The 26,828-nt window shown below is 38.9% G+C and overlaps 1 protein-coding gene across 3 annotated transcripts; it reads left to right on the top strand.

Annotated features, from left to right (window-relative positions):
• Positions 1–338: 338 nt before the first annotated feature.
• Positions 339–23,782, top strand: LOC124145670 (sideroflexin-5-like). 3 transcript variants are annotated; one of them, XM_046515537.2, is made up of 12 exons: positions 339–490; positions 7,578–7,646; positions 8,458–8,562; positions 9,170–9,224; positions 10,786–10,811; positions 11,245–11,355; positions 11,636–11,701; positions 12,260–12,350; positions 13,761–13,876; positions 17,435–17,520; positions 18,956–19,073; positions 20,057–23,782. In XM_046515537.2, exons 1-12 carry the CDS (start codon positions 416–418, stop codon positions 20,132–20,134), a joined length of 996 nt encoding a protein of 331 aa, XP_046371493.2. In that variant the 5' UTR covers positions 339–415; the 3' UTR covers positions 20,135–23,782. The 3 variants fall into 3 exon arrangements, with proteins under 3 accessions (XP_046371493.2, XP_048249378.1, XP_048249379.1); XM_048393421.1 differs by lacking the exons at positions 339–490; positions 7,578–7,646; positions 8,458–8,562; positions 9,170–9,224 and adding an exon at positions 9,590–9,882; XM_048393422.1 differs by lacking the exons at positions 339–490; positions 7,578–7,646; positions 8,458–8,562; positions 9,170–9,224 and adding an exon at positions 9,896–10,182.
• Positions 23,783–26,828: the final 3,046 nt, after the last annotated feature.

Genomic DNA, 26,828 nt, shown 5'->3' with positions numbered 1-26,828 from the left:
ATAGTTTATGGCTACAAATTACAACCTCCTATAAAATTAGATGTTTGGCCTCCATCGACAGACATGTATATCACTCTCGGGTGCTTGGATTGTAAGGAGTTTATATTCGATAGCGATTAACCAATATGCTCCAAGTTGTTCCTATATATATGCCTACTTTGTCTGAAAACTCGAAATACCTAATCATATCAAACTAGTTTTTTGACACAAAAATAATGTTAAACTTAATCCAAACTGGTTACAGCCAACATAAAACTTCAAGATAAAGAGCTAACTTTGTTGCCTGCTTTTTTGGTATATGGTCTAAGGGAGGTAACTCTAAACACGCAGGTGCGGGCAGCGTTGTCACGTGACTGCTTAGTTTACACTCACCCTCCACATGACAAGTTGAGGCGAATGTGACAGAAGCTGGACGATGGGGAGTTTGCAGAAAGCCGTGGCCAGCGAAGGATACCCTCCTTTCAAGCTTAACAGCCCGAAATATGACCAGGTGACCTATAGATTGTGTCGACCGTCCTTACATTCAATGTCATCCATTGCACTTGAGCTACTCAGCAAAACTGTGAATGGCTCCATTACTCGCTGTTGTACCGTAAACGGTCAAATAAGGTCACCAAATTATGTCATAATGACCCGTGCATTGTTTTGAATGTCTTTAATTTTCACATCGTGGGTTTTTTGGGGGGAAATATGTGAAATTCTCTTTTCGCCGAATTAACATTTTTTATGTGTTTATGAAACAAAGTAAGCTTATTGAATCTACATGAAATTTATGCTGAGTAATGCTTCATGTGCTTTTTAGGTCACCTCACATTTTTTCTCTTTTTTTTTCACATGGAAATGTCAACATGGTTTTGAATTGATTATTATTCATTAGTGTTCACTGACAATTATTTTTATTCTGGTCATATGCCTATGGTTATTATTGTAGAGATTTTTTATAAGTTGATCACTTTTTGTTCCCAGAACAGTATTTTTAATGTAGGCCATATAGAGAATCTCACCCTTGTGGCTTTTGATATCAAATATATCAACACAAGTCAATAAATATAATAACTCTATGGCTTGCCGTGTGTTGACATGCTTGATGGCAGAAGACACAATTTAAGGGAATATTTAGTTTATCATCCAAAATCATTCTTCCTAATCGTCTTAGTTTTAAACACAGTAATAACCAGTATCTTGAGTTTAGAGCAAACTAGCTTCAGTGGCAGAGAGATGAGTGATGTCATGGTAACCAGTGATGTCCCAATGTTTCATTGTAGCAGTATCTCCAGGGAGATATTGGTTGATCTCACACAAGGACAGTTTTGGTTGATAATTGATGATACAACAGACTTCAGATGCAGAAGTTTGTCATCATTAGCATAGAGATTTACATATGAATCGTGACTTTTATGCTTTCAGCATTTTGTGGATGTAGAGCTGCAGTTTTCCAGTTTTCCAGATACTCTTTCAGTAAAAAGTACTGCTAACAGCCTCAGTAGCAGAGCCATTAGTGATGTCATTTGATTGTGACATTGTAACCAATGACATCACAATGGTCTACAAAGCATTGTGATGCAATTTCATTGCCGCAATATCTACAATGTAGATATCGCTTGATCTCACTCAAGCCATATCTCCTGTGGGTGCCACAATGGTCTACAAAGCATTGTGATGCAATTTCATTGCCGCAATATCTACAATGTAGATATCGCTTGATCTCACCCAAGCCATATCTCCTGTGGGAGCCAGTTTTGGATAATAAACATGTTTATTTACTATATCCTGCCTACCCACCTGTGTAACAGCGCTGTACATGCGCTAGAACATGTTGTGAAACCTCACTTCAGCACCAGTTGTGCACGTATTATTAGGTTTCACAACGTGTTCTAGCGCATGTACAGCGCTGTTACACCTCACTTCAGTACCACCAGTTGTGCACGTATTATTTGCTGTTAATGTCATCATAACCTGTAAATTTGTTTAGAAAGCTTGTTGAATGATTGCAGTGAGCTTGAATAAGGACACAAGGTGAACAACAATACAGTTGTAAATGACTTAGATACCAGTAACCAGATTGTGTTTGCGATGTAGAGATAAGGTCACCTGTAAAAATAACATGCTAAATTGAAGTTGGAAGTGAAGGATTTTGAAGTAAATGGGGAGACTGATTATTTTGCTCAAAATTGTAAAAACCCATTAAATTTCTATTTTCGGAAATTAAGAAGAAGTTAAACGTTTCAGTCAGTGCAATAATCATGATAATGCAAAACTATAAACATCAACATAAGTACAGCCTCTTCCTTGTTACTCACAAACTTAGGCCACACATTTTTTATTTTTCATTTCATGGGCCGACCGCTCCTACTGAAAAGCAGCAGGAAAAGAGATAAATTAAACATAAAAATATTTATTTTATTATATGTCACCCGCTAGTGATATAGACCCTCTTATATAATAAAAAATGTTATATATATAATTTCCATGTCTACATCACTATCAGTGATTCAAGAGGCTAGCTGCAGTTTTAACTCCATGGCATAATGATTTTGAAATAAATAAATAATTAATTTCATTTCTACAAAGCCATGACATTAATTATGATAATAACATAAGCATGTTTTCTTGAATTTTAGAATTTGTTCCGACATTTGCTGCAGACTTGGGTAATTAAGAACACTTCACTGGCACTCTATTTCTTATTCATAGAATTTCAAACATGGCTTTGATTAATTTTGAAATTTAAAACATGTATGAGACAGTCTAAGTGCCTTGTAAACTGTATACATTCTTCTCAGACCTCTGTCCATTACTATATGTTAAATATCTTGTCAGTATGGATAGAACAGTTAATAAATTATCAAATAATTGACTTATTGAATGCTTTCAAAATATTGGAACGCTTTTAAATGCTATTATGAAACATACAGTCTAATTAGCAATGAATGATATAAATAAAACAAATATCCATTTATTGATCGAGTTAGCACATATTTTCAGATTATCAAACATTATCTTTGATTCAAGCCTGATAGGCATGATATTATTTTATTAATAGATATGAAGTAATATAACGCACTGACTCGCAGATTCTTGCTGTGGAATAATTGTCAGCTACAAATCAAATTAGCACATTTTGTTTCATGCTAACATTGATTCTGCTTTTGAAATTACCCAATAATAATGATGATGATGATGATTATAATAATAATGCACTTGTATAGCGCTTTCCAGCTACAATCCCTGTCCCATCCTTTCCTATTTCAGAATCAAATCCTGTTCTGTTTGGTCTATATCAGTCTACTCAGTGTGACTTAATGCAATTTAAGATATCTGTGTATCAAAAACGAACCCATTGTATATCGTCATTACTATATGGACCACAATCCAGCCCTTAGCACAGAGCTATCTGAACGCTTATGTTTACGATGTACGTGTTTGTAGTTTAACTACACAACCAGCAACATTCCAGCTGTATGATGGTAGCCTGTAAATAATCAAGGCTGGACCACCCAATCCGGTGATTGATATTGTGAGCAGCAATCCACACCATCAGGGTACAATCAGGCCATCAACCAAGTCGCCAAGCCAGGCGATCCATTAAATCGCCTCTTACAGTTACAACCTGCATGGGAACCAATCGTAACCCCGAATCCCCGCAGGGTGTGTTTACGTTTACAAGGATATGTACGGTAGGATGTGACATTTCACAGGTGCCAGTTCACTGAGACCAGGCCTGCATTTCCCATAATAAGGAAGCCATCAGTCCGACACTGTGGTGACCTATTGTCAGACATGGCATAGATACATACATACATACCAGCAAACTGCATACTATCAGAAGGACCCCGCACTGACCGGTTCAATCCTGTGAGCTCTGGCTGCTTCATCTTTTGTTTTCTACTACTGTAAATCTTGAAATTAACGTGAGCGTGAATTAAATACGAAAAATGCGAGTGGTCTTTTTTCGTATAAATGAAACTTCACATTTTTGTCTCCAAAATGAATATCAACATCAAGACGGCCTCACTGCACACTTTGGATAGCGGAAATACCAACTTGAATATTTACACAAACATGTTTTATTGAGCAGCAGTTGTAACAAGTACATGACAATGTCATTTAAGGAATAGGAATTACATAATAGGCATCCGGTGAGTTATCACTGTGGGGGTCAAGAGTTCTACCCACTCGTGTCAAACTAGGCATCAATGACCACTCCAATCCATGAACTGTTGTTGGTTCAGTTATATTATTGCCTTTGAATTTCCTTAATGCCAGTCAACAGAATAAACATATAAGCTGTGTGTTGTTTTAGGAAAACACTGTTTATTGTTATTGCGGATGTGCCTTACTCAGTGCTAATAAGCGGTGCTATTTGCTGTTTGATTGGATTAAGGTAGAGTTGGATTAAGGTAAGGATATGCATCATTCCACTGGGGGTGGTGTGGGGGAGTCGCATTGATTTTGAGTCGCATTTTTGGCTTGGGGTCAGCAGTGGTATTAATTTGGAGACGCATTTTTTTCAAGATTTACAGTATTTCTGAAAATGTTTTATAAAACCCTGGTGTTTAATAGATTTACAATGTGAATACATATTCGCACATTGTCAGAATTAATTGTTATTTAATCGTTTAAAGTGCAAGTGTCATGAAAAATAGTAATCGATTTGTCTTGCATCATTATGTAGCCGGTATGATGCACAATTTGATGACCGAGAATGCAGTGTGAAAATGTAAATTTAGCACTGTTGCCCTTCGTTAAATGTACGTATTTTGAGGTCTGCATTTGTAACAACCCAAACATATCTTACAAGCACTAACAAGGAGGTGTGGCTCAATAAGCACAGCTGGATAGGCCTGCAGGCACAATGGATATTTCCACCAGCTAATACACAGAATATACGTGATCGTTTCATTAGTTGAAGGGAGACCTGTGTTGTATATACAATGATCTCTCACTACAACGCTACCTTCGGGGTCCAAATAATTGAAGAGCGTTATAGACGATCGGTTTAACCGAGGTGGAGACGTAGGTGATAGATGACCAACAAAACAGTATACATGCTCTGCCTACCTAACACGATCTACGTTGCATGTTTCAGAGTTTAAAAAAAGATTAGTATAGAAGTTGTTTATGATTCATAGTGCAAAAAAAGATTAATCAAGTATTAATATGGGCTTTCAAAAAAAGGATGGATTCCATGTATGACAAGAGTATGGCTAGTGAGGGCGTGTCAAGTAACCTTGTTTTAAAATCAGTGATATAATTTCAACATTGTACAATATTTTCTGTTTCAATTTTCAGGGCATGTAGTAGATATTTGCATAATTTAGACCAGCAGTCAGTCCAGGTATCATGAATCACTCAGCCTTGTGTATTGTGTAATATACCACATTAGCAAGCGACACAGAGTCTATATGACATGTCAATTCATGTTTGTTGTACTACATGTATTTCAAGACTGAAACGGGGACACATGTGGCCAAATTTTCTAATGCACCGCGATTCGCTGTGCAGAGTTCATCCCTTGGGCACGCCAGAAACCTATGATTGTGGGTTCGAATCCTGGTTCACCCCGATTATGTTTCTAGGTTTGTCAGCACCATACCCATGCTCGTGGGTTTCACTGAAGTGGTAAACGTCTGAGACCTGCATCACTTTGGGCTTTCCTGCCACATTAAGCTGACACGCCATGATAAAACTGGAATACTGTTAAAAGCGGCGTTAAACTCAACTCACTCACTCAAGACTGCAACAGGATATTGTGATTTGGAGAAAATAAACTAAACAAAATAACCAAGCTGTGTTTTGCAATCACTTATGATCTGCAGTCAGAGCTCTAGATAATCTTTTGGTTATTTGGGTATTTTAGTATTTTTTACCCATGGTTTTGATTTTTATTGGTTATCCACAATTTTTAGCGGGTAATCAAATTTCTTTTACCCACATATTTCTTGTAATTTTGATATTTTAACTTGACCTGTTTCATAACAATCCCTGTAAATCAATTAAACTAAATGAATAGTAGCTAACTCTTTTTACTGAATTTAACTGCCTGTAAATGAATTTCGTGATTGGCTTATACACAATCGTCTTATCAAACAGTTGTAGTATACGCATAAGTTCCTCAGAACCTAAGTGTCCTGGTGTGGCTGTCACTGGGTCTCAACCCAATGGAGCAGGACAGTGGTGTCAACCAGGTTATCTGTGGTTCCATTTGGGTCAACTGGCCAATATTGCTTGGAGAATGACCTCTTTAATCTAATATTCTAATATATCTAATATCTGAAATGCCCATCCCCCCCCCCCCCCCCTACAGATAAGGTTATTGACCTTCTAGGTAAACATGGAGCTCAGGTCAAACTTTGCTGTGCATGTTTATAGATGGTTGGGACAGTTCAGCCAGTATCAGTTGTTTTGTACAGCTACGAGATAGTTGGTGTGAGTTTGTAGTCAGATTGTCTCAGTTACACAGTACACATCTAGAACCAGACCGTGTCATGACCCAATGACCTAGTGAACAGTTATTCTGTTCAAACTAGTACCAGAATATCACATACTGAACTTGCATGCTCTCAAACATAAGTGTGATAGATCGCTCGTGCTTGTGCACAGTGCTTTTGCTTCACAACTTTCCAACAAGGGGGCGGTCGGGTAGCCTAGTGGTTAAAGCGTTCGCTCGTCACGCCAAAGACCCGGGTTCGATTCCCGACATGGGTACAATGTGTGAAGCCCACTTCTGGTATCCCCCGCCGTGATATTGCTGGAATATTGCTAAAAGTGGCGTAAAACCACACTCACTCACTCACTCACTTTCCAACAACAGCCTCCACAGACATGATAAACCACGACTGGCTGATTCTTTGTACTAAATTTCTCTGGGGAAATTCCTCCTTTGGAACACTTTTTATTAGGAAAATGTTACCAGGATACATTTGCACTGGCAAGGAACATTCATCATTTACACATGCATGCTAACACAGGCAGGCACCCACGCACGCACGCACGCACGCACGCACGCACGCACGCACACATATTGTGTTTATCCATATCAATACCTCCAGGTTGTTTGTATACATTGTGACATGGGTAGTCTTGACCCAACAAGGCAGCACCTAAAATGGTCATCTTTTGGTGTGGTTCTGATTATGACTGGAATTATTTAAATGCCTGCCTCTGAAACTACCCCACTACCCTTGGTTAGCTCATCTTACAAAGTATTGCATCTCTGAGCCTCATCTGTTCAGCTCCTCTTACAAAGTATTGCATCTCTGAGCCTCATCTGTTCAGCTCCTCTTACAAAGTATTGCATCTCTAAGCCTCATCTGTTCAGCTCCCCTTACAAAGTATTGCATCTCTAAGCCTCATCTGTTCAGCTCTTAAAAAGTATTGCATCTCTAAGCCTCATCTGTTCAGCTCCTCTTACAAAGTATTGCATCTCTAAGCCTCATTTGTTCAGCTACTCTTACAAAGTATTGCATCTCTAAGCCTCATGTGTTCAGCTCCTCTTACAAAGTTTTGGATCTCTAAGCCTCATCTGTTAGACTATGTGGATTGCATGTTATATATTTCTATATTTTCACTTCCAGGGCACTTTTCTTGGTCGACTGCGACACTTCGTAGATGTGATCGATCCGCTCACGCTGTTCACGACAGAGGTGAGTATCAGTGTTGTGTATACATATTGACAAGTAAAAATACTCTAATTGAGCTTTTAGTATCAGTGGTGATACATGGAAACTTTAGCACCATTAACCTTCCTAGTTTCCATTTAGGATAGGAGTGGTTGGGTAGCCTAGTGGTTAAAGCGTTTGCTCGTCACGCCAAAGACCCGGGTTCGATTCCCGACATGGGTACAATGTGTGAAGCCCATTTCTGGTGTCCCCCGCCGTGATATTGCTGGAATATTGCTAAAAGCGGCGTAAAACCATACTCATTCACTCACTCACTCCCATTTAGGATCATTTGTTTACATGAATACTAGCACTGTAGAGCAGAGCCATGGATTAAGGAAAGTCTAAGAGATCTGTTGGTCTTATGGAGGAATCAAACCATGGTACCAAAGTTGTCTGTTAAGAATATATTCTTGTTTTGAATGAGTATTTTGAAAACTGAATGGATAGGGAAGGAGGATGTTGTTGTTTTGTTATATTTCTCTATGGTAGGTGACCATGGTTACAAATCTGTAAATATAACTTGATTCTAACATACAACATGACATCTTGCTGCCAGCAGAATGAAGACACAAGGCAATGGTGGCCATTCCTCTGGGAATCTGGCACACTATAAATGGCATGGAATGTGCAAAAAGTTGGAATCTTGTGCAAAAATGAAACTTGCATTTAAAAAGGGTGTTTCTTAAAATACTAAATATTAACCTAACAGTTAAACCAGGATTGGGTACTCTCAATGTTGGATGAGAATGAATAGGTCCACTGTATCCTTAAGGAAATAATCTTACCTCCCTAGGCAAAGCTGCAGGCATCTACTAAGCTACTAGTTGACTTCAAACATGGCCGCCTTGAATCCTCAACTACAGACAAGCAACTCTGGGATGCACAGAAAATCAAGCAGGTAATCCACAAGTGTTATTGTGGGGGACATTTGTATTGAGTAGTATTGAATGGATAGATAATCCGTTAATGCCATTCTTTGGCTTGTAATAGGTTCATATATTTTTTCACCAAAAAAAATCAAAACAGCAAGACCATTAGATTATGGCAATACTCCAGATTAGTTGATTTCAAACAGTGACTCGTTCAACTGTTCCATATATATACACAACCCAAAGTAATCCAACTGCTTTACTTCTGAGTATACATTTAAATAAATACAGCAAAGCAGCAATTAAAACAACAAGTATAAGCAACCAGCTGGAATCAACTCATTCCATCGTAGTTCGGCTCGGATTTTTTCCAGCAACCCCTCGTTAATTGACCGGTGCAACCCTAATATCTAACACACACAACTATTGACAATAGTGATATTCTTCATGGACTTATTCCAAATGGCCAAGGGAAAATCTTTTGGCACATGTCGGGAAAAGATCAAAGTCACAGGATGGAAAAAAACAAATATGTATTTTTTATGCTGCACTGAAATAACGTGGCAACCTATAGGGTTTCATGGCAAACAGTGTAGAAAATATTCATCAATCTCAGTAAGTGTGTTTCTTCTTCAGTCCATGATCCACCCTGACACAGGAGAGAAGATCTTCATGCCGTTCCGTATGTCAGGTAAGTCCATGATCCACCCTGACATGGGAGAGAAGATCTTCTTGCCGTTCCGTATGTCAGGTAAGTCTATGATCCATCCTGACACAGGAGAGAAGATCTTCATGCAGTTCCGTATGTCAGGTAAGTCCATGATCCACCCTGACACTGGAGAGAAGATCTTCATGCCATTCCGTATGTCAGGTAAGTCCATGATCCACCCTGACACAGGAGAGAAGATCTTCATGCCGTTCTGTATGTCAGGTAAGTCATGATCCACCCTGACACAGGAGAGAAGATCTTCATGCCGTTCCGTATGTCAGGTAAGTCATGATCCATCCAGACTCAGGAGAGAAGATCTTGATGCCGTTCCGTATGTCAGGTAAGTCCATGATCCACCCTGACACTGGAGAGAAGATCTTCATGCCATTCCGTATGTCAGGTAAGTCCATGATCCATCCTGACACTGGAGAGAAGATCTTCATGCCATTCCGTATGTCAGGTAAGTCCATGATCCGTCCTGACACAGGAGAGAAGATCTTCATGCCATTCCGTATGTCAGGTAAGTCCATGATCCATCCTGACACAGGAGAGAAGATCTTGATGCCATTCCGTATGTCAGGTAAGTCCATGATCCATCCTGACACAGGAGAGAAGATCTTCATGCCGTTCCGTATGTCAGGTAAGTCCATGATCCACCCTGACACTGGAGAGAAGATCTTGATGCCGTTCCGTATGTCAGGTAAGTCCATGATCCATCCAGACACAGGAGAGAAGATCTCCATACCGTTCCGTATGTCAGGTAAGTCCATGATCCATCCTGACACAGGAGAGAAGATCTTCATGCCATTCCGTATGTCAGGTTAGTCCATGATCCATCCTGACACAGGAGAGAAGATCTTGATGCCGTTCCGTATGTCAGGTAAGTCCATGATCCACCCTGACACAGGAGAGAAGATCTTGATGCCGTTCCGTATGTCAGGTAAGTCCATGATCCACCCTGACACAGGAGAGAAGATCTTCATACCGTTCCGTATGTCAGGTAAGTCCATGATCCATCCAGACACTGGAGAGAAGAAAGGTCAGAGGTCAAGGTCATTACATCGTGTCAAAGGTCATCTGTGAGTTAATTGTGAAAAATAGTTGTATCATTTTTTCTCTTGCATACTGCAAGATTATAAGAGGATATCCCACAGTGGATTTATTTCTCAAACCTGGACATTTCTTTAGTACGGCAGTAAGAAGATCAAAGGTCAAGATCCCGAGATAGAAGTCTCGCTCAAAGATTTGTGTGTGTATCATTCAACTTTGTATTACCTTCGCCAGTTTATTGCTCTGCCTTGAAAACCTTTTAGTCAGAATAAGTCAAAGGTCAAGGTGAGCATTCATGGTTATCCAATTGTTAGTTTCGGAAGGATGGTTACCAATGCAGCCATGAAAACACTTGCAAACACATCTAGTCCTTCATTATATCTGTGAGATACACTGAGTTACCATGGAGATAACAGGTTAGAAAGGAAAGCATGTTTTGTTTCACTTTTTATAAACAAATATTATCTGAATGTCAATTTGTATTGCATTTCAGGATTTGTCCCATTTGGTGCTCCTATCGTAAGTTAATCTTCTGATAAAACTGTAAATTCTGTAAGGTCTAAGCCTCACATAGAAGGAATTGCGTAAATGTGATATATGATGTCATAAGAGCTGTTTGTACGAAAACTAAATTGTTTCGCTGTGACAGTAAAATAACCTTTGGTAAATGGATAAACTTGAAAGTCATGTAGTTCAAACCAGTCATGTTTCAGACAGTGTCTAATCAGTACTGTTCTCCCAACAAATAGTGTAGTTGTTTATGTAGTTACGTGGTAGGCCTTCTACTGCCCACCCTAGATTGTTCCAGACAGTATCCAAGCAGTACTGTTCCCCTAACAAATAGCGTTGTTTTTCATGTAGGTGGTGGGCCTTCTACTGTCCACCCTAGATTGTTCCAGACAGTATCCAAGCAGTACTGTTCCCCTAACAAATAGTTTTGTTTTTCATGTAGGTTGTGGGCCTTCTACTGCCCAACCCAAGCATGTTCCAAACAGTGTTCTGGCAATGGATTAACCAGAGTCACAACGCTTGTGTCAACTACTCCAACCGGAATGCCACCAAGGTAACTGTTTGAAAGAACTCAAATACAGTTTGACATCTTCAGTTTAATTGTTTTCTCATAGAACATTGAACTACTGTTTTGAGACTTTAATTGTCAATCTTATTTATATTCTTTTTGTTTTACAATTTACATTATGGTGTTCATTATTAAAGATTGATTTGAACTCTCTCATCAATAAGACAGATGAACTCTACAAATATTATTTTAATCTCTAAAAATTCTGTCTTTCCTTTTTAAAACAAAAAAACCCAGATATTTAGTTTATTGTTGGCTGTTTCAGGAAACCCCTACATCCAGGTTCTTAATGGGCTACTTTGGTGCTGTCACAAGTGCTGTCTCCATTGCTGTAAGAAATCATTGTAAACTCTAGCTTCTAAATCAAGAATTATTAAGGCATTGATTCAGCAATTTTTACGATATCTTTATGAGATTAATACAAATAATTGGTCATGGATTGTCAATTGTCCGTCCCAGGACTTATCTGTGTTTGGATGTCCTGGGCATGGAAAAACACTGTGATTGTGGGTTCGAATCCTGGTTCACCACGATTTTGTTTCTAGGTTTGTCAGCACCATACCCGTGTTCGTGGGTTTCATGAAAGTTTTACTCCAAGCTTTCCTCTTACATCGAGCTGACACACTTCCATATAACAGGAATTCTGTAATACTGTTCAAAACTGAAACATACCCAACTCACTCACTCTCACTCACTCACTCACTCACTCACTCACTCACTCACTCACTCACTCACTCACTCACTCCTGTGTTAACTTCAGGTTGATGTCAACCAGATCACAAATGGCTGCTATGATCGCAGTGAGGACATATGAGGTGGTGTGGTATTTTTAAACTGAAATCTTTATCTTCAGATATGTCTGTTCATGTTTTTTTTGTTATTTCTCCAGGTAGGTCTCAATTTGTTGATCAAGAAAGCACAGAATTTCAGTCCAGCCACCAAAACAATCATAAAGAAGTTTATTCCCTTCCCAGCTGTAGGTAGGTGTGTCTGATGTGCTGTTACAGCTGTAGGTAGTTGTGTCTGATGTGCTGATACAGCTGTAGGTAGGTGTGTCTGATGTGCTGATACAACTGTAGGTAGGTGTGTCTGATGTGCTGATACAGCTGTAGGTAGGTGTGTCTGATGTGCTGATACAGCTGTAGGTAGGTGTGTCTGATGTGCTGATACAGCTGTAGGTAGGTGTGTCTGATGTGCTGATACAGCTGTAGGTAGGTGTGTCTGATGTGCTGATACAGCTGTAGGTAGGTGTGTCTGATGTGCTGATACAGCTGTAGGTAGGTGTGTCTGATGTGCTGATACAGCTGTAGGTAGGTGTGTCTGATGTGTTGATACAGCTGTAGGTAGGTGTGTCTGATGTGTTGATACAGCTGTAGGTAGGTGTGTCTGATGTGTTGATACAGCTGTAGGTAGGTGTGTCTGATGTGTTGATACAACTGTAGGTAGGTGTGTCTGATGTGCTGATACAGCTGTAGGTAGGTGTGTCTGATGTGTTGATACAGCTGTAGGTAGGTGTGTCTGATGTGTTGATACAGCTGTAGGTAGGTGTGTCTGATGTGCTGATACAGCTGTAGGTAGGTGTGTCTGATGTGTCGATACAGCTGTAGGGAAGGTGTGTCTGATGTGTTGATACAGCTGTAGGTAGGTGTGTCTGATGTGCTGATACAGCTGTAGGTAGGTGTGTCTGATGTAGGTGTGTCTGATGTGCTGATACAGCTGTAGGGAAGGTGTGTCTGATGTGTTGATACAGCTGTAGGTAGGTGTGTCTGATGTGCTGATACAGCTGTAGGTAGGTGTGTCTGATGTGCTGATACAGCTGTAGGTAGGTGTGTCTGATGTGCTGATACAGCTGTAGGTAGGTGTGTCTGATGTGCTGATACAGCTGTAGGTAGGTGCGTCTGATGTGTTAATACAGCTGTAGGTAGGTATGTCTGATGTGTTGATACAGCTGTAGGTAGGTGTGTCTAATGTGCTGATACAGCTGTAGGTAGGTGTGTCTGATGTGCTGATACAGCTGTAGGTAGGTGTGTCTGATGTGCTGATACAGCTGTAGGTAGGTGTGTCTGATCTGTTGATACAGCTGTAGGTAGGTGTGTCTGATGTGTTGATACAGCTGTAGGTAGGTGTGTCTGATGTGCTGACTTGGTTGATGCATGTCATTGTATCCCTATTGTGTAGATCGATGCTCTTGATATCAATCACTGGATTGTCGGGTCCAGACTTCATTATTCACAGACCACCGTCATAAAGCTGGAATATTGCTGAGTGTGGCGTTAAGCAACAAAGAAACAAACAAAACATACAGTAATATATTCCCTTCCCTTTCCCTTAATAAAGTGTTTGAAAGGCATTTAATAATGAATAGTTTTTCCTTTTATTCTGTTATTCAGCCACAGCCAGCACCTGCAATGTTCTCCTCATGAGGAACTTTGAGCTGTCGGAAGGTATTGTGGTGTTCGACCAGAATGAGAAGATGGTTGGAACATCCAAGGTTGCTGCCAAAAAAGTACGTCAAGATTTTGTATGATTTCATTGCTTGGAGAAAGTAACGGTTTCTATCATATGGTGGTACCTCACTTCATACAACTTTGACTAAGTAATTCAAGTGCCCAATTAGTGTTCGAAATAGACGTCGGCCCATAGGCCTGAGGCCAACAGATTTGTTCTCGGGCTGATAGTTTCAAGATTCAGCTGGCCCTTAAGGATTGCAGTTTATTTTAGCTGTAAACATGGTACATGAATCATAACACTGGGATTGCTTGGGGAAACAGGGTCCAGCTTCAAAGTGCTCCACTTGTTAACTCTTCCAACACCAGCCACACCGTAGCTAAGTCAAAATAATATATAGTTTCATGAACCTACCTGTCATATCATTCATTGATTAAATCTCTCACTTTAAAGTCAAAAAGTACATATTTTATCAATAGATTTAAAATTATGATCTTTTCAGAGCAATGTCATAAAAAAAAATCTGGGACACATGCTTTGACAATGGGTCCATATTGAACATGTCAAAGAGAAATATAAGCCGTTTCAAGCAAATCATAAGTAGAGTAAATAAGATAATAAATAAAATCAACATATTTCTAAAAATTCTTAAAATTACATCTTTTCGTGCGATCATGTAATGTAACTCAAATGACATCTCGACATTTGTCGCCCAATTGTTAGGCTCGGACACAATGTTTAATGCCCAAATAATTGCATAAGACATCTTCGTGACAGGTCCTAACCTAGCACGATATGTCCACAAAGTTCCATATTTGAAACATAGGTGGCGATTTCCTGCTTAAAACATCAAAAATAACATGATTTATCATTTAACTTAAGCATTTATCCATGACATAAGCTTATGACATAAAAACATGTATGTCATACCCCAATGACATAAGTATGCAAATTAGATATGCAAATTAGATAACCGGAAGAGGGAGCAGTTTGATTTCAAACTATATATTATAAGTGAAGTTACACCAGAGATATAATCAGATTACACAGAATCGTTGTTGTTACCGTTATTAAAGTTTCAATTATTCTGCAAAAGTCTGTTCAAGTATTTCGTTTCAAATAATCCGAGGAACTTTTTTTCTCAGCGAATTGTTTATTTTGGTTTACATTGCTATGGAACACATGTATCACTACGCACGATCTATACGTAAGATTTCGACAAGTTGCTGATGTTAATGTTTAATGCAATTATTCCTTAATTTGGAAGCAAAAATGTGAAAATGATAACTAGAATTCATCACTCGTGTTTTTTAATATGGGAAATATCAACCTCGTCCCGTTAATCGGTATTTGCCTCGTCAAAGGCTCGGCAAATACCGATTAACTAAGACTCGGTTGATATTTCCCATATTAAAAAAGCACTCGTGATGAATCCTCTATTTAACTAAAACCTTTTGTCTAGATCTGAAATATATTGTACACAGTATACAGTATCCATTGCTGTAATTTGATTGGCTGACTTAGGTCATGTGCTTGATTTTGACCAATCACGATCCTTATATTAGAATATGTCAAAAGCGTCATTAGAAACCAATATCTATACAATAAAATCACATGTTACAACTATGATAATACTCCTGGCAATGTAACTGTAATATTATTGATGTTCAGATAAAACAAAACAAAACATCTCACAAATCTTTGCACATGTTGTTTCTACAGAGCTCGAAAACGGAGGTATTTCCCAGAAATTTCTCATGTCACTGAGCCACTATTATCAGGAAATATATAGAGGATTCATCACGAGTGTTTTTTAATATGGGAAATATCAACCGAGTCTTAGTTAATCGGCATTTGCCGAGCCTTTGACGAGGCAAATACCGATTAACGGGACGAGGTTGATATTTCCCATATTAAAAAACACGAGTGATGAATTCTATTTATCATTTTCACATTTTTGCTTCCAAATTAAGGAATAATTGCATTAAACATTAACATCAGCAACTTGTCGAAATCTTACGTATAGATCGTGCGTAGTGATACATGTTTTCCATAGCCATGTAAACCAAAATAAACAATTCGCTGAGAAAAAAAGTTCCTCGGATTATTTGAAACAAAATACTTGAACAGACTTTTGCAGAATAATTGAAACTTTAATAACGGTAACAACAACGATTCTGTGTAATCTGATTATATCTCTGGTGTAACTTCACTTATAATATATAGTTTGAAATCAAACTGCTCGCTCTTCCGGTTATCTAATTTGCATATCTAATTTGCATACTTATGTCATTGGGGTATGACATACATGTTTTTATGTCATAAGCTTATGTCATGGATAAATGCTTAAGTTAAATGATAAATCATGATAGATCATACTTAAAAAAATTTTTATCATCGTTTTCCAATTACTTTAATAAAAATTAAAAGAAATAAGTTAGTGGATAGCTCTATTATGAAACCTTAAAACTGTCGAAAAACGCCATAATTTTCGTTTCCTTGGTGCTCAATCTGGACGTTAAGGATGTGTTAGCGTAAATTTTTATTAGTATGAACATAATTAAGTTATAAATGCATTATTTGTATATTGTGATACACATAACTTTCATATTTAAAAACAGTAGTATTAGACCATTCAAATGGTGTATGACATGCATTGGCAAAGATGTGTTACAAGCTGATAATTTCCTTGATAACTGTAGGCTTCATCTATCTCCAGAGTCTGGGAACTTGGTGTGCTAGCAGTAAAAGCTTCTGGTTGACTGGTTGTGTTTTGTAATTTATGTTGCAAGAGTATGTCTCCCTGCTTCAGCTAAAATGTTTTGGCTTACAGTTTTTCCACTATGCCTACAGCTTTTGAAATGTGCTGGCCGTTAAGGCTCTCAGTTTACTCTGCTGAGTTTCAGACACTGTGCCCAATTGATAAAACATTGACGGAGAAATATCATGTTTGCAGTTGGGCTCAGAAGTGAGATTTTCGAAAGACCCTAATTGAAGGTCAAGGTCAACAGTGATCATTCTTAAAGTAATTGTGCAACTCACTGTGTGTTACTCCATCTCTTTCCCCTGATTTGATTATCTTAACTTGGACCTCTTGAGCTGTAAACCATGTTCCAAGGAAAAATAATGAAGTCTCTGAGGATCAAGATCATTTAACCAGAAGTGTATTTAAAGGTGTACTGCTTTGGGCATTTGTTTTCACAACTGACAGTGACATTATTAGACCAGGGCCCACCTGCACAAAGCGATCTTAGCGCTACGACTATTGTAAGCCTATGTTAAAGAATGGGAGTTACGATCATCTTAGCGCTAAGATCGCTTTCTGCATGGGGGCCCTGGAGGGTAACTTTGTTATTAAAGTATCCAGAGCCATGGTTCTTTCTGTCTTAAAGTTCCACTGAATATGACAGAGCCTTGCGCATAAAGTGGGTGTGTGAGTGAGTGGTTTAGCGCCATTACGCTGTTGTTAGCAATTTCCGGCAATATCATGCTGGGGTACACCAGAAATGGGTTTCACACATTGTGTCCATTTGAGGAATGAACTAAGGACTTTAGCCACGAGGCTATCCTACTGCTCCTCAGCATAAGGACCTTCTCTCGTTATATCTGACCTCAGGCTCTGAAGGAGACAGCCTTGACCCGGATGTTCCTGCCAGCTCCAATTCTCATCATCCCTCCAATCATCATGTCTGCCTTAGAAAAGTGAGTTCAGTGTTCAACAGAGTATATAGGATATCGCTTTTAAAATGCTTAGTAACATCAACGTCAAAGTAGACACAAGTTATGGATAACAACTTCTTTATTTACTGTAAAGGCTTGACGACAGTATAAGGATCTATACCGAAACAGCGCCTTTACATTAAGAAAAGAAGTTGTTTTCCATAGTGAGTGAGTTGGATTTAACGCCGATTTTAACAGTATTCAAGTTAGCTTAATGTGGGAGGAAAGCCCAAAGTGATGCAGGTCTCAGACGTTTACCACTTCGATGAAACCCACGAGCACGGGTATGGTTCTGACAAACCTAGAAACATAATCGGGGCGAACCCGGATTCGAACCCACAATCATAGGTTTCTGGCGTGCCCAAGGGACGCAACTCTGCACAGTGAATCGCAGTGCCTTAGACGACTGGGCCACCTGTGCCACCCTTGTTTTCCATAAATTGTGTCCACTTTGTCATCTGTCAACTTCTAAGTACTGCCTATCAAACAATTCAGCATCAATGTCTGTTAAATTGAGACTGTTCAGGTGGCATTAGTATGAAACATTATATTTGATATGTTTTGCAATACATTGTTCACAATAAGATCTGAAAACTATTTCAGGTGAAATTGTGATATTTTGAAACAAAGAACAATAGCTGGTTTCCTTTTCGAAAACCATTTTTGGGGTCAGTTGGTTATATTTACAACAATACTTGATGGATAAAGTACTTTATTGGCTTAAACTAGACTATGACTAGATGCCAAAATTATGTTTTGATGTATTTGCTAACACACAATTAATGATGAACTAGTTGGTATCATGCAAGTTATATACAGGTAGTGCTGTGTTATGTCAGTTTTTAGTGTTGTGATAGAATCTCATTATAGCAAACATTTACTCCAATATGATACCTAGCTGTGAGAATATCTGACAAATCATCCAAAGGTGAATCCAACAGTCGGTGTGAAATAAATTACTCACTAATAGTGAGTCACTATTCGTTTAATGACCCCTGGCGTTTTTGTCAGTCAGATATCGTAAAATGTGTTGTAATTAGGGTTTCAAGTTCACTACTTAATATAGCCACAACAAGCATGTGTCTACAGCTAGCTTTTCCTTTTGAACCTGCTCTGAAATATTTATTGTCAAGAAGTTTCCATGTGATTTGACGTAAATATGCGTATCGCGATACGTATCATGTGACCTATGTATCATGACCTTGCTGTATCGTTTCACCCCAAGTATATGTTTGTTGTGTATGTTTAATGATGCTCCTGAGCATCATAGTATCCACTAGCAAAAGGTCTGTTTATGTTCTGTTTATGTATTTTTTGGGGTTAAAATCAAAATTTCAAAATCAAGGTGGTAGTGAAATGAAGATGAATCGCTTTAGAAAGTTGAATAGCATCATATTTTTATTTGACTCTTCCACAGAACCAAATTCCTGAAGAAGTATCCCAGAATGCACTTGCCCTGTAATGCAGTTGTGTGCACAGCAGCATTTGGTCTCGCTCTCCCTGTGGCCATTGCCCTCTTCCCACAGATGTCTCAGGTAAGAACACATCATTTTCACCTGTTATACAGATAATTATGTATTTATGTTACAAATATTAGGTTGGTCAAAATATAAAAAATAGTTAAATGTGCAGTGGAAAATAAATAACAGACCCGTGAAGATCCGGGTTAGAATTGGTCTTCAGCAACCCATGCTTGTCGTACGAGGCGACTAACGGTCTCCTGTGGTCAGGCTCGCTGACTTGGTTGATGCATGTCATCATTCCCAATTGTGTAGATTAAAGCACATGGCAATCACTGGCTTGTCTGGTCCAGACTTGATTATCTACAGACCACCGTCATACAGCTGGAATATTACACAAACAAATAAAGACAATGCAAGTTCAATGATGCCTCGGACTTAAAATATAGGCCATGATGTCCACTAGGCCACAAGCAGACTACTGTTTCCTGTTGCCTTACTATGCTGAATAATGTCAGTTATTTCATATCTTTGTCTACATAATTTTGTGTTACTGAGTAAATTAGCAGTCTGTGAAATTGTTATTGTTGACTTATTTATTTATTTAAATTGACTTCAATATTTTTTGGAGTTTATGGAAGTATGAACAAACAAAAAGGTGTGCAAACTTTGCTGAGTTGATATATACAATGTGAACTCCGTTTTTTGTTTATACCTCCATAAACACAAAAATATTTAAGTCAATTAAGTAGATATAAATCTTAACCTTTTGAACTCTGGAGCAGAACGCTTCACTTCAATATGGGGGTCAGTGTCAAAAATGCTGCTGAAAAATAAGAATCCCACAGCAAACCAATTCTCACCCTTGCTCATGACATCATACCAAAAATGAATGAATTGTTGCTCATGCAGTTGACCACAAGTTGAAAACTTTGCCCCCATGATGGATCTGTAAAATTACTAAGTAGAGCATGAACTCCATGGGCTCGTTGTTTAGTTCTCACCTGTCGTTACTTTTGAAGAATTTGTCACCCTCTGAATCTTCAATTCCTGTACAGGTGAACACATCAGATCTGGAACCGGAGTTGAAGGGTCTGACTGATGAGTCCGTTCTCTACTACAACAAGGGGCTGTAACAGGTTGTAACATGGAGAAGATGCTGTGAAGAATACACAGACGATCAGGAGAAAATGGAGATATTTTCAGTGTTGTGAAACAATATTGAACAGTTATTATTTAGAAGGGAAGACGAGATGTTTCGATAAACTGCTTTTTATGGCACTGTGCAATGTCAGTGAATACTAATGTAGGGTTTTTCATGCCGGACAAGTGTGCGTCCAGTATGCACAAATATAGAATGGACGCAGAAAATAATCATACTGAATCCCGAGGGATGCACAATAACACTCATCGTACCTACACCTCATCAAGAGCAGTTATGGGTATCTGTTATTTCAGCCATCAATCATGACCTCTGTCCACATGATCGTTGATTCATTCCAGGCTCTAAAGTAATTATTTAAACGTACAGCACACTACACCATATAGTTACTTTACAGGACCCTCATATTGCCTGCAAGGACCCTTAATATTAATTATTGGGGGTCGCCTGGACCCCTACTTTTGTAAGTCAAGGTAAAACTGTGGTGGTGCTCAATGGAACGTAATCTGGTCATGTCTTCATCACATGGCGTTTGTCTTGAAGCGAACCCATGTATTCAGACACACATCACTACAGCCATGTTCACTCTCTCAAATCTGGAATTTGTTCTGGTAAATAAACTGCTTAATGAATATTGTAGGATATAATAGATATATAGAGGATATTCCATCTCTCGTGTGAATATGAGATGTTTCTCTCATCGAGTGACGGGGGAAGGAGATATTTTCACAAGTGACATAGGCATGAGTAAAAATATCACCTTTTAAAATTTACAGTTCATGACTAAACATTTTCAAAAGAATAACAAACGGCAAGAAGCAATATTGACACCATAAATGACCATCTGTCATTTTTTAGCCTTGCAAATGTGGACCTAACAAAAATAAGAAGTGAACAGTTTATGTATGGGCTAGACACTTATGATAAAGGGAGATAATTGGCGGGGAGGTAACTCTTTTAAGACAATCGTTCCTTCAAAGTGTTATGTTCACTGCAGTGAAATATCAAGTGATATTATATTTGAAAATATATCTAAATATTCTAACATGAATTTGTAGATTTCTCCATTCTGATTGGTCCGTCAGTGGGTATCAAATCACAATAAGCCCCCTCTGACTGTAACAGCTGATTTGATGGCCACATCATTGCGGAGGCTTGTATTTATAGAATAGTATTTTTTCAGTCATTGTCGCAAGGCAGTTTGTAATAATTATACATGTATGTGCAATTAAAGGTTACAAAATGCATAGTTGCAGTTACTACAATATTAAAAGGATGTGTGGCAATACATTTTGTGCAGAAAACATGATAGAATTCTGCAAAGAGAATGTATTTCAAGTTTCCATTACAACAGTGCTGAAAATTTGGTGACTAATCATCATGATCATATACACTGTGATGTCATCTCTTTTGCATGACAATGCGCAACAAGTCATAATAATGACATGCAGTTTAGAATGAAGCCTCTTGAGCATGCAGAGCACCATATTTTGTTTAAAGGCTGTTATCAGTGATTCCATAATTCAGCTCGACAACCCATAAAACACTGGACTCAGCCCATGCCGCTTCACTCAATATATTTGCTAACACCAAAGAGTTTGTGTTTTGTTTAGTCATGGTAGAATGGAGATAAACATACTGTGTTTTCAATGTAGAGATAGGCTACCTGTAGATTTAACCAAGCTAAATTTAACATTCATGAAATATATCGTATTCGTTGTAATAAGCGGCCCGATCTAATAAGCGCCAACGGCGATATTTGCTAATATATTGGCTAGTGAACAATCCCAATTAGCACCCCTTCCGATGGATCAATGTACTCAAGAGTTATTTATTCGTATATAATACGTTCTGGTGTGTTATATGCATCCTTAATTATGGGCAATTAAATTCTGGAAAATATTTCTGTCGTGTATAATACGCACTGACTTTTCTTATGTATCATTTCAGGCTGTAAGCATAAACCACGAAATTTACGATCTTTCAACTCTGTTTTTTTTCTCACCCAAATTATATTCTAATAAGACCCCCCTATTTCTAATTTTGAGAGCGCTCTGGGTGCTGATTACGTCGAATACGGTAAACCAGCAAATTCACATCTATGTATATGCATTTACATAGAAGGGAAGTAAATATGTGGTGTAGCCTTGAAACAGTATACATATTAGATCTGGAACTACAGGCAGCTTATGTTTACTGAATCTTGGTTATGTGTGTATATTGTCAGTGTCATTGCTGTAGCTGGACGATCTGTTGTGAACATTCCCCCTCAGAATATAGTCAATAACTTTACAACATTTACGGTATTGTTAAATCAGGTATTTTTATACACCAACGTTTCTCTCTTTGAGAAAAGTGCCTTAGATCTATTTGAAACAAAATGGGTTTTTTTCTGTTAGTATTTTTTAAGTTTTATCTAAATGTACTTTTATATATATATATATAATTTAATGCATAACTTGTTCAAGTCACGATATGGCTGAAATATTGCTGATGTGACTTTAAATATTAACTCACTCACTCTAAATGTACATTGATGATGATCTTATGTATATATATATATACAGGCTTAAGATTGTTTATGCAGGCCATGTGTTTTTTATAGTGTATATGTAGGTATGAAGACATTCACTGCCCCGTGTATTCTGTCTCCCAGACCCTTGAATCCAACTCAAGTCTAGGATGATTTGGCAAGTCTAGATAGCCTCAGCTCTCAGCCCAGAAATTAAGCATTGTTCTGGGCTCCTTTTGGATTTGATTTGATGTATTTTAGATAAATATATTTATAACTTTATTTCTGGGACTAAATTTTAGTCTATGTCCTGAACAGAGTCGCTTGATTCAGATGACATGTGTAATCAGTATGCCAGGCAAGGCAATCAGAATATTCATCTAAATCAAAGTCTGAAAAGGATGTCCACTGGTGCTTATTTTCTAATATTTTAGGTAATGAGAATCAGCCTCATGATGCATATAGTTGTGGTTATAATCAGCTAACTTGTTTCAAGTCCTACTCAGGGTTTGCACAAGTTTCCACAAATTGTGCTAAAGACTATATAAATATTGTACACAATATTGTCAGCCATATTTAGATATGCAGATCGTGTTGCAGAAGTATGCACATATTCGATACAAGTTGGCCTCTAGTTGTATATGTTACAGTCAATGTGTAACATTTTCACTTGGGCAATTAGAAAATGCCAAAATATTTCAGTTATTTTGCAATTATTTTTCCATTTATTTTATGATAACAAACATTTATTTTGTTTTCTCTTTCATCACCCAGTGACTGAAAATGATAGGAATAACAGGAAATGAAAGTCAGTGTATATATATATATATTTTTTTTTTGGCTTCTAATCCTAGCATAAGTGGAATATTGTGATTTTTTAAAGCCCTTTTGAACTTCTTATTAACGTTTAGTCAGTCTGATGGAAAACTAATTGTACAATTGTGTTTTGTAAATTGCCTCAGTGAAAATTTCAGTCGTTGTAACATATAAAAGTTCTGTTCAAGGTAGCCACTAGTCCCATTTACAACGAATTATACATGTGTACATTTGTTGATTTTCTATTAAACTGCTTGATGAGTGAACTGGTTATTAGGCATGATAAAAATCAAACCTCTATTTTTGTCTTTCTTGTCATAAGTTTGAAATGACTTGACCAGTTGGAGGACATGCTGAAGAAATCAGGTGTAGCATAGGCCTTGGAAACCATGGGGATATTGAAGACTATCGCTGCCTCCACTATCATGGTGCATGTCAATTACTGCACAACCAAGGAAAGTCGGTTATTCCATCTCCATCTTCCCGAGGCAAGAGAGTTAACTGACTATAAAAGTCCAGTTTCCACCCTTGCCGAACTAGGCTCGTATTATGGAGTTACATTTTGGCTGGACAAACGACTCCATGCATATAGTCCAATCAAAATCGCGCACCGAAATCGAAATCCGGTTCGTAAACTGTCGTGCAGATTTCGGTCGATTGCAGGATTTGCAAAGCATGTGCACCGCCAACTCGTTATCAACAGTTATTTTCCAAATCTTTTCATGTTTTTAATCAAGGTGCTCACGTGATTTGATGCATTTCGCGATGTAAGACCCGTTTTATCACAATATAGATCTTGATTATCGATCAGATCGCCTTGACCGGGCGCCACACACATACATGTATAGGGGCAGTCGATTCCCGACATGGCTACAATGTGTGTTCACCTGTGTAAGATGTATATGTTGTTTTGAATTTATTTGTCAGCAGAAGTGCTGAAGCAAGGAAAATAAGGAGTGCAGTTGTTTCCTGATAAACTCTTAGATGACCTCTGTTTAAGGTCAAGGTCACTAGAGGTCAAATCATGGAACATGGTTCAATTTAGTGGGCATGACTGTCTAATGTTGAGGTGGCTTCAAAGGTCATCCACTCATGACATGTTGTATCCCAATTATCTGTATCGATGCTCATGATATCAATCACTGGATTGTCTGGTCTGGATTACAGACCGCTGAGTTTGGCGTTAAACAACAAACAAACATGGCCTGGGTTACATTAACACCACTAGTAGCATCTTTCACTGGTATGCTGGGGGTGCTGATTAAAGCATTCACCCGTCACGAAGACCCCGGTTCGATTCCCCACAAGGGCACAATGTGTGAAGTCTGGGTTTCTGGATGCTGTTGTACAAAGCGATCTTAGCACTAAGGTGATCGTAACTCCCAAACCTCAACACTGACTACAGTCGTAGTGCTAAGGTTGTTTTGTACAACGGCACCTGGTGTCCCGTCGTGATATTGCTGGGATGTTGCTTAAAGCGCCATAAAACGATACTCACTCACTTGCCTACTGAAAAGAGTATATAGCGAGCGCCCGATCCGCTGCCGTTTGGTGGCCCTTGTAATTCCCACGTTTGGTCGACAAGGACATCAACTTCAACATGGTGAACTCGCCAGCTTCATCTTGTTAGATGTTCACGTCTCTAGTATTCGTGTATCCTCCCCTCCTTCTTAGAAACAACCAAACGTGCTTTTAGTTTTTATATGCGTACTGCTGAGTGTAAATAATGTACATGTATGCCTTCTCAGAGACTTCGTCCAAATTTATAGGCTCCTGCTCTTCAGTGGGAACCTTCCATCCCTCTGCTGATCAGCGGTTGGGATTCCAACTTTTTGGCTTATTCAATTTCTGCCCGCTTTTCAACGGGATATGTATTATTTTCTTACCGCTATTGCTGCTGGCGAAACTGGTCGCCCATCGCTGCTGCTGCTGGCAACTCAAGTTGCCCATTTAACTACCTTTGCTTAAAAGATATTCTTCTCTTATTTATTTGGCCTGCCTGGGCAACATGTCCTTTCAGGCCTTTCGATGGGTGTGTGTTTCAATAATGTATGTGTATGCCTTCTCAGAGACTTCGTCCGGATCTTGATCTGGTTTCCTGCAGCGGTTTCGGTTTTCCTCCAACATCAACCTGACACACCATGATGTCGTACTGAAATACTGTACCACTGAATCCAATTTACTCACTAACTCAACATGTAGGCCTATCAAAACCCAAGCATCATGTACACGGCAGGTGTTTCTCACCTGTCAGACTCGTCAATAGGGATAGGAGCTGTGTACCACTTGTGTGACTTGTTAACATGTCTAATGCCCCTGACACTAGTGGCAACTTAATAAATTCAATCGGTCAACTTCTATCAGCCACATAAATTGCCCCGTGTGGCAACCTTTACTTCAGTTTCACCTCAAAGCAACTATCGGCGAGAGATAGAGACAGGCTCTTTGCCAGGCCGACATCTGTTCACCCAGGTTAACAAATTTGGTTGACCGTGTGTTACCATTTAAACTTATTAAAACTACCAATCCGATTGCTTATTTCCGTCACGTGATATTATCTGTCTTGCTCTCCTTGTCTTAATACCAATACCAATTTAATAGCTGCAAAAGCCCATTTGCCTCTCCAACTCATTGTCAATATTCATTCTCTCCCGCCATGTTGGTTTGGAAGGGTGACGTAGTCGCGTTTCCTTGGCAATCAGCCAGATGTCGGGAAAGTTTGAGGATGTATGTCTGAGCGTGAGAAAGGTCTGTCTGCAGACCTTACTGTCTCTCTACCGATGTTACCATACATAAATTGTCTCGTGTGTCATGAGCTAACGGGATCTAGTCCGTGGAACTCATGTTCTTTTGTGCAATAGATGCTCTGAATGATCGGGTAGCCTATATAGTGTTTAAAGCGTTCACGCCGAAGACCCGGGTTTGAATCCCGACATGGGTACAATGTGTGAAGCCCATTTCTGGTGTCCCCCGCCGTGATATTGCTGGAATATTGCCAAAAGCGGCGTAAAACCAAACCCACTCAGTCGGGCACTCACTCACTCACTCACTCACTCACTCACTCACTCACTCACTCACTCACTCACTCACTCACTCTGAATAATAGTGGATACATGAATGCACATTGTATTTTGTTCACCAACGAAACAATCAACAACAAAAAATATACAAAAACATCCACTTTATTCCATCTTGCTGCACATGTCACGTGATAGTTAATGCTGGTGCAGAAAATAGTTATATCACCACGTGTCTCCATGGCAACTGCAACGTACATGTACATCCCCAATCACAATGTGGCTGTGCAGGCTATGCACACCAATACTCGCCAGTAACGTGT

The sequence above is a fragment of the Haliotis rufescens genome, unplaced genomic scaffold, assembly GCF_023055435.1.
Source record: "Haliotis rufescens isolate VD_foot unplaced genomic scaffold, xgHalRufe1.0.p SCAF_12, whole genome shotgun sequence".
NCBI lineage: Eukaryota > Metazoa > Mollusca > Gastropoda > Lepetellida > Haliotidae > Haliotis > Haliotis rufescens.
Note: the sequence above shows the minus strand (reverse complement) of the source record. Positions and strands in the feature narration are given on the sequence as shown.